The sequence below is a fragment of the Ceratotherium simum genome, chromosome 19 (genome assembly GCF_057802395.1).
Source record: "Ceratotherium simum simum isolate JZ-2026a chromosome 19, ASM5780239v1, whole genome shotgun sequence".
Taxonomy (NCBI): Eukaryota; Metazoa; Chordata; class Mammalia; order Perissodactyla; family Rhinocerotidae; genus Ceratotherium; species Ceratotherium simum.
Genome location: NC_141918.1, coordinates 35,605,397 through 35,613,679, shown reverse-complemented (window position 1 = coordinate 35,613,679; position 8,283 = coordinate 35,605,397). Strand labels below are relative to the sequence as shown.

Below are 8,283 nucleotides of genomic sequence, written 5' to 3'. Positions count from 1 at the left end.
TATCCTAAGTAGAATGTCAAGCATACCTTACAAACCCCTTAAACTGAATAATAGTTATACTTACCATCAACACTTCAGATTTTCAGTTTTTCTCTAAAACTTGCATTTTAAAATTCAATTTGTAAAAAATCCTATTTTAGCAAGCTTGATTATATCAACTGGTAAAACTTTATTTTACAAGCAATAGCAATTGGATCAAATGATTATTATAATCCAGAGGAAGTATTTTATAACCATAGCAAATGCCATTATACATACTGCCAATACAGATTTAATAGACAATACTGAACTGTACAAGAGTTATTTATTTTTCCTTAATCTCAAAGCTATTTTTAGTAATACAAAAAGCCATATTAACATTTTCCATTAGAAAACAATGTGATGTACAAAACTTTGGATGAAAAGATATATGTCAAATTTCATTTAATCACTTGGTGGAAAACCCACCACTCCATCAATACCACCCAAAGTGTTTTAGGCAATGATTAAAATCAAAATAATGCATCTTAATAAATTCCAGCTGTTAAAAGAACAAACCTAGCAATATAGTTGGTTACACAGTATTTTTGACTAGCCAGGAGTTACTTTTTAAAATCCACTTTTTTCTGAGTCCTACCACAACCAGGTGCCAAGTAGGCCAAGTAGGTATTTGAGAAAAAGTTGGTAAGGTGGGAAAGACCCCACAAAGCAGTCCTTTGGTTACCAGATTTGATTTTTAACTTTCCAACATCCTCCAAGATCAAGAAACCCTAACTGAAAAGTATACTCTTTCCAGTGCTATCTGATTTTATTAGTGGGGAAGGTGTTTGGTAAGAAGTCATGCACTATTACTTATGATCCATTATTCCAATTAAAGGCGTCAAAAGCCAGTTTGTTATTTTAATGAATTTAGTATTTGGCATTCAGTTGTCACAAATGTGGTTCACTGACTTATTGTGAACCCTACAAGGCACACTGCTAAAAATAGCAAAGCAGGTGTGCGTAAACAATTTTTCTTTGCATTTAATGAAGTGATGGTATTTGATACACATCTTTCTCTTACAATTCAACCCAGTTTAGGGTCTAGTGAAGAAAAAAAATCCAGTTATGGGGTGGTAAAGAGCAAAGGAGGTAAACTAGTAAAGATTATTACTACATAAGGAAGTATTATTCTTTTTTTGCTTTGAGTAACAAGATGCTAACACACTACTTTCATTTAAAAAAACTGCTTGCAACTAAAGAATTGAGGCAAGTACTTAACGCCCATGAACTGACAATGTCGCCCATTCATCACCATTGCTTCTTTACACAAGCCTGTTTTCCTAAGGTATAACACATACTCTAAGCAATAATTTGGAAATTAGCCAAGCACTAAGCAATTACAATGGCAGGTAATACACCATCAATTTTTGAAACACATTTAGCCACTTTTCATGACCCATCTGCAGTTTGGATTAAATAGACTCTCACTCAGTATCAAGTTTCTGAACCTGTGTGACAAAAAATGTAGTTTTATGAAATTTTCACATAGGACATTTTATAGTCTTCGGGTCACACTGCTTTTGTATTAACGGATTTATTCTGACATGCTATATAACAACAATAAAAATAATTGTTCAACTTTTAATTGGAAACTAAATGCAGATAAATGGTAACAGATTTGACATGGAATGCTGTAAGATCTTCCTGTATGTAATCTGCCACTGCTGATTATGAATTTCAGAGTTTGAAAACTTCAGATGAAAAACCACAAGAAAATTTACTCTTGATGGCATGCAAGATCTTCCTCAAAATTAACCTAAGACCTAGAAGTCTCAGTATTTTATCAAAACATAAAGAAACACAACAAATTTGTACATTTTATTCACATTTATTTTTCGCTTTTAGTGTGCTCACAGAAAATTAGAACACCTTAAGCAGGAGTTTAATAGCAATTTTTGTAAGCAAAGTTACATTCCATCTCTAAGTCAAATTGGTCAAAGCTTCTCCAGTATTTACAAAACATGATAGACAAGATGCTACACAAAACCATTGCATCTGAAGATTTTTTCCTTTTATTCTCAAAGACGACTGGAAAAGAAAGCATTGTCTGCTGTAATCAAAAACATACCACAGTATAAACAGTAACCATTCCACTTATCACAGCTTGGTTGAGTTTAAAATTTGTGTTTAAAAGGTCCAAGATGACTGCAGTTTTACAAAAATGGGCAGGGTGGAAAGTTGCAAACTTCATGTGCTTCTGGATATCAAGATTTGTTTTTATACAATAGTCACAGTTAAAAACACCCTGCTGGTAATACATAATTACACTTTATTAAGGTCATAAACCAGCAATAAACAATAAAGCCTATACAACTTGTAGTTCTACTTAATCACTGACTGGTACAGCTAACATGAGATAAGTGAAAAGTTCCTATGGTTTAAATGAACTCCTAAGACTATGATCTTTTTTTTAAATCTGGGTATTGGTGTTTTTTTCTCTTTCCTTCTTAGTCAAGACTTGTAGTGTTGTAAACCTGCCTCACAAAATACATCGCAATAACTTTTCTTTAAAAAAAAAAAGACTAAGCCTTTACACCATCATTACTAGTGGTACACTACTCTTGGCAATGTTATGCACCACTTAAGTTTCCCCATCGTGGCTCCTATCACTTCATCTGACATCCCTTTGTGACCCACCATCTCCTTCATATATGGGCATGTCCATAGATTGACAAAGAAAGTTTACATTTTCGAATAAAGATGCAAAGTATGCAAAAAACATTAATACTGATGCAAAAAATAAAAATAAAAGAGAAACAAGGCAGAGGAAGGTGTTTAAGCTCTCCTCGACCTGTTGGAATGGTGGTAACAGAATGATTTGCGATGGGATCTGTGGGGAGGGGGAGGGAACCAAAATTTGCTGCTTAAAAAAAAGGAAAATAAAAAAAGACATCTTTAAAATCAATCCCTGGTTGTAGACAAGTTCTCCAAAACCAGTACCTGGCACCACTCCAACAAACAAACGGGGGGAGAAAAGTTCGTCGATTATCTCAAAAACTCTTGCCCTTTTACTCTGCCGCCTCCGCTGGGGGGGCTTCTGGACTGCACTCGGGCTGCGCCTCCTGTGAGGGGGCTGCGCTGGCTGATGAGGCTGAGGCGGCCGCGGCCTCCTCCGCGGGGGCCGCCTCCTGCTCCGGGGGCGCGCCGGGCCCGGCGGCTGAGGGCGCCTCGCAGGCGGCGGCGCTGGCCGCGGCCTCCTCGGCCTTCTCCTCGGCCTTGGCGGGCTCCTCGGCGGCCTTGGCCTCCTCGCTGGCCGCCGGCTTCTCGGGCGCGGCGGCCGCCTCCTCCGGCTTGGCCTCCTCCGGCTCGCCGCCCGGCGCCCCCTCCTCGCCCACCGCGGCCTCCTCGCCCGGCGCCGCCGCCTGCTCCCCGGAGGCCGCGCCCGCGTCGGCGGCGGCCGCGGCGGCGCCCCCGGCGGCCTTGTCCTTGGCGCTTTCGGCGGCCGCGCCGGCTGCGCCCTCGGCCTCAGCGCCCTCGCCCGCCTCCTTCTTGTTCTTCTTGAAGGAGAAGCCGCTCAGCTTGAAAGACTTCTTGAAGGAAAAGCGCTTCTTTTTTTTTTTCGGGGTCTCGTTGCTAGGCGAGGGCGTGGCGCCGTCCTCGGCCTTGGGCGAAGACGTCGAGGAGGCGGCCGACGCGGCCTCCCCCTCCGCGGCCGTGGGCGAGCCGGGCTCGGCGGCCTCGCCCTCGGCGGCCGCCTCCTTCTCCGCAGGGCTGGCCCCGGCCTCGGGGGCGGCGGCCGGCTCCTCTTTCTCGGCCGCGGCGGGCGACGCCGCCCCGCTCCCGGCGGCCGCGGGCTCCTCCTTGTCGGCGGCCGGGGCGCTGCCGTTGGCCTGCAGCTCCTCCTTGGCGCCCGGCTCGGCGGCCGCCGGAGAAGCGTCGCCGTTTACCTTCACGTGGCCATTTTCCTGCGGGGCAGAGAAAGGGGGAGCGTCACTGGAGCGGCCCGGGCGCCGCCATTCCCGCCCCCGCCCCTGGGACAGGAGGGACCAGCGGCCCCCGGCCCCTCCGGCTTTGGAGTCCCGCTCCCTTATGGGGAGGCGGGGTCGGACGCGCAGACAAGAGTTCCACGAAGAAACGGGGGCAGCGCCGTTTGGTGCGCCCTAAGGGCACAGCAGTAGCCTCGACCACTCCAGAAATGCACTAAGGATTTAAAAGGGCCGAGTCCGAAACGTGTAAAGGAAGGGTAACAACCCATTGCAGCCTTCGCCTCATGGGCTTTGGAAAAAAGAAGCCACGTAACATATGACACACCAAACGCCATGGGGAAGAAGGCACAGAGCCAGAGCCGGTGGCCGCGCCTAGGCTACACACTCCCGGTTCTCCCTAAACTCTAAAGGCCCCTTCAACAACCAACTCCCGGGGGGATCAGAGCGCTCCAGCCAGAAGCGCCCAGGCTGCGCGCGCAAGGGCCTTCCGCCCGCTTAGACCTGGGGTCGGCAGGGGGCGCTGCGCCTCCACCGCGCGGAGCTGGGCGCGGAGGGGCGGGGCCGCCGGGCCACCCCGCCCTGCCCGGCCGGGCCCTGCCCGCCGGCCGAGGCGCCCCCGAGCCCGGATCGCGCAGCGAGAGCCCGCAAACAAAGCTCAGGTGGCATCCCGGTCGGGATAAAACCAACGAGCAAGGGGGAAAACCCATTATTTCTGAGGTCTCGCCTCTGCTTCCACGCCCACCGGCGCCCGTGATTCTGCGAAGCCCGGGCGCGCCCCGGCGGCTCATTTTGCATTTTTAACGGGTTCAGAGCCTCTTGGCAGAGCTCGTCTTCCCAATTAGGTTAGAGCAGGCGAGGCAACACGGCCTCTGCTCTAGGAAAAGAGGCGTGGTGGGCGCCCAGTGTTTGCGAAGCAGCCACCCATGGCCGACCTCTCGCGCCCACCCAACCATGGCCATCCGCCTGGGTCCAGGCAGCGCCGGGGCGGCCCCCGCAGTGGTGGAGGCGCCAGGCACACGAACAATCCCGACCGAAACACACGAACTGCCTCTTGACCATCTGGACAGGTTCTTCAAGGACCCACAGGGTCTTCCCACCCCAGGGAGACCATTTAAAAGTCAGATGGGTGTGTAATTCCACAGACAGCTACGAATCAAGATTTAGAACAGTGGGAAAGCCCCATCGAAAGGTACTGAAACCCTTCTGCCCACGTCCAGCCAGGCAGCCAGCAACCTTTCCAAGAACCCAGGGCACGCCGCCTCAGCATACAATAAGACAGCTCTTCCCTCCTCGCCTTTCTCCACCGCCATCCCCATTGCGACCCCCCCCCCGCCCCTTTCCCTACCCACACAATCACACCAGTTCAGAAATCTTGAAGGCGACCCAGTCTCGACAACAAACACGAAAACCACCCAGACACCTTTGTGCCCAACACCAAATACAAACGCAACCTGGCTGGGGGCGGGGGGGGGGGTGCACCTAGCTAGTCACGTTCTGCCAACCTCCAAACACGCCATTTTAGACGATTTATCACTTCTTGCTTCCCATCTACACAAGAATTAGCCAGGATTGTCCGGGAACCACTCCTTTGGAGTGGGGGGGGTAGACCCCTCCTATGAGAAATTGACAATTTAGGCTATCGCTTTCCTTTCAACTTTCAGACTAGAATCTGGCCACGCTCCTCTCCGCCGAATGCGCCTTAGGCGCGACCGGGAGGGAAGGGGAAGCGTCAGGACCAGAGAAAGACACCCAAGAAATGACCAGAATCACAGGTAGAATTTACCTGCCCATTCGCTTTGGAAGGCGACGAGGCCACAGCCGCCTCCCCGGGCCTCTCCGCGGCGGCTTCTCCCTTCGCAGCGGTCTTGGAGAACTGGGCACCCATGCTGGCTTCTTCAACAAAGAAACTCAACAGATCCAAGGGAGGAACAAAGAGCTTCGGGTTGGTGTAACGACGGGGCGAGCGGCAGCAGCGGCAGCAGCAGCGGCGGCAGCGGCAGCAGCACACACACCGGAGGGAGGGGGGAGTGGGGGTGGTGAAGAGGACAGAACAGAACCGATTAAATACACTCCGGATAAAAAAATTTTAGTCGAAGAGATCAAAAAGCAGCAGCGCAGGAGGGAGGGAAAAAGGGTGGAAAAGTCGAGCACAAAAAAAGGAGCCCAAGTGTAGTTTTTTTAAAAAAAGAAGTAATAAAAAAAATCCCAGATTTGTAGTCGCACTGTAGACAAGAGGAAAATGGAGAAATCTCCCTGGTTGCTAATAAGATGCGGGGTCCAACGCCCAAGTGCACAGATGAATGGGCTCGCGGGCGCTGACGCGGCCCCCGCGCGCGCCGGCCAATCCGCGCGCCGCACACAAAGCAGGGGGCGGAGCCTGCGCGGCCGGCGAACAATGGAGCCGCGCTTTGCAAACGGTTTGAAAATCAGCCTCAGACTGAGAATTAATGTCCTCCAAATAAATAAATCAATTAAAAAAATACATGCCTCTCGCCTCCTTCTGCTTGAAAATAATAATGCATGACTTGATTGGCTTGCTTTGTTTGTAATTAATTAACGTGGGAGGGGGGTGCTTGTGGAGGGGGGCGGAGAAAGCGTTAACTTGACTCGCTTTGACTCGTCGGTCTATATCCGTGTCTGTCTCGCTCCATTCGCTCCCCTCCCCCATCTTCCCCGTGTGTTTATGTGTATGCGTGTGTATGCGAGTGTTAAAGACAATGGTTGGGACTTGTGTGCAGCCTGTTTTCGTTCTCCGTGTTCCATATTGGTTTCACAGAAACTGCACAGGCTTGTGTTTTTAACGGTTGCAAATGTTAAATCGCCCCAAATTGAAAGGTATTTAAACCACGAAGATCGAATTTCATCAAACGAGATCGCGAGTTAGAATTAGGTCTGTAGGCCAGATGTGGAAAACGCAGAAGCGCAAGCAGCCGAAGCCACACTCCCTTCGCTATCCCACATTGGCATGACATAAAATACTTTGAGGTTGGCCTGCGGCGCTCATCAAATCCCCCCTCTGACTATTCCCAATTAGTGATTTTTTCCCCACAATAGAAAGTGAGGATCATTTACAAAAGATCGAAACGGTTCGCATTTTATCACTGTATGGAATGACAGAACTAATTTTCCTCTATGGTGAAGCGAGACATAGCCTCGGGTGTACGAATCCATATTTACAGTTGGGATGCAATTCGCGTCAATTTGGATCGTTTTCAGCCGACCGCCAGGATCGGGTGGACTCTTTCTTTCTGAACGTGTATGAGTGTACGTGCAAGTGAGTGTGCTCCTGGAAGGGAGGAAGGCAGCAGCAATGAAATTGTAAAAACCGGATTGACGATTACAGTTCCAAGGAGAAATTGTCTGCATGTTGAGAGAGAGCAAGAAGATCCCTGAATGCTCCAAGTCTAACTTGGGTTAGAAGAAAAGCTTCTGTAAGGGACACAGGGTACCTCCATCTGCACTCCTTGCCACCGAAGAACCAGACGCTATTTCTGTGTGAAAGACAAGGCACTGATTTAAAGTATGGGGTGGGGGGTGGGGCAAAAATCCAGGATACAGCCTAATAAGCATTCTCCTACCACCTACATTTTCACTCCCCAAGTTTTCACTCGTGTCCAAATCAGACCACCTTTCCTCGTTTACATTTAGTGATCCCGAAATGAATCATCTTTCCCTTATGGAGGTGAGAAGCAGTCGAGAGAATGGTTCATTTCTCCTGGTGCTGGCTCTGAATTCTCAAACAGTTTTATTTTTTGCTCATTGTAGGGAAATGGGTCACACTTTGGTTCAAGCCAATAACTCTTGGTTCAAGTACCGCTTTGAAAATTACCAAGCTGCCCACCGTTACGTGAAGCTTCATCTTCTCAGTGTCCACTGCCTTCAGATGCATCCTTCAGTCACGGAGTCACATTCCCCGGAGCTGATGGAAAGACGGTTCCGTACATGAGTATCTTGCCAAACGTGTTATCAGCCTTAAGGGGGCCCGCCGGCCTGCCCGAGACCCCGGCCGCCGCGATGGGCGCGAATCCCTTGGATTAGCGGAGTTCCAACTTGAAAAGCCAACTGGTCTGATCCAAAACCACCATCCAGGCGATTCTCGAAAGCTCATTTTAGGCTATTGATTTCCCCTCCATTCCCAACGTGAATCATGCCCTCTGTATCCCCTCCCCATTTTAACTTGGGGTGATTCCTAGCTCGCTTTCGGATTTTCCCGCAGACCAGTCCTCAGCCCTCCATTTGGGGGCTGCTTTTATTGCTCCTTTGTTACCAGGCTGCCGCGTAGCTTTCCCCCCTTTTCTTTCTCGAATGCCTATTTGCCTGGTATGGGCTTGTCTCC

At 49.3% G+C, this 8,283-nt stretch overlaps 1 protein-coding gene across 1 annotated transcript; it reads right to left on the bottom strand.

Moving 5' to 3' along the window:
* Nucleotides 1-285: 285 nt before the first annotated feature.
* MARCKS (myristoylated alanine rich protein kinase C substrate) lies at nucleotides 286-6,258 on the bottom strand. The gene is made up of 2 exons (XM_087444022.1): nucleotides 5,731-6,258; nucleotides 286-3,926 (listed from the first exon to the last, which is right to left on the bottom strand). The coding sequence occupies exons 1-2, from the start codon at nucleotides 5,830-5,832 to the stop codon at nucleotides 3,030-3,032; spliced, it is 999 nt and encodes a 332-aa protein (XP_087300148.1). The 5' UTR covers nucleotides 5,833-6,258; the 3' UTR covers nucleotides 286-3,029.
* Nucleotides 6,259-8,283: the final 2,025 nt, after the last annotated feature.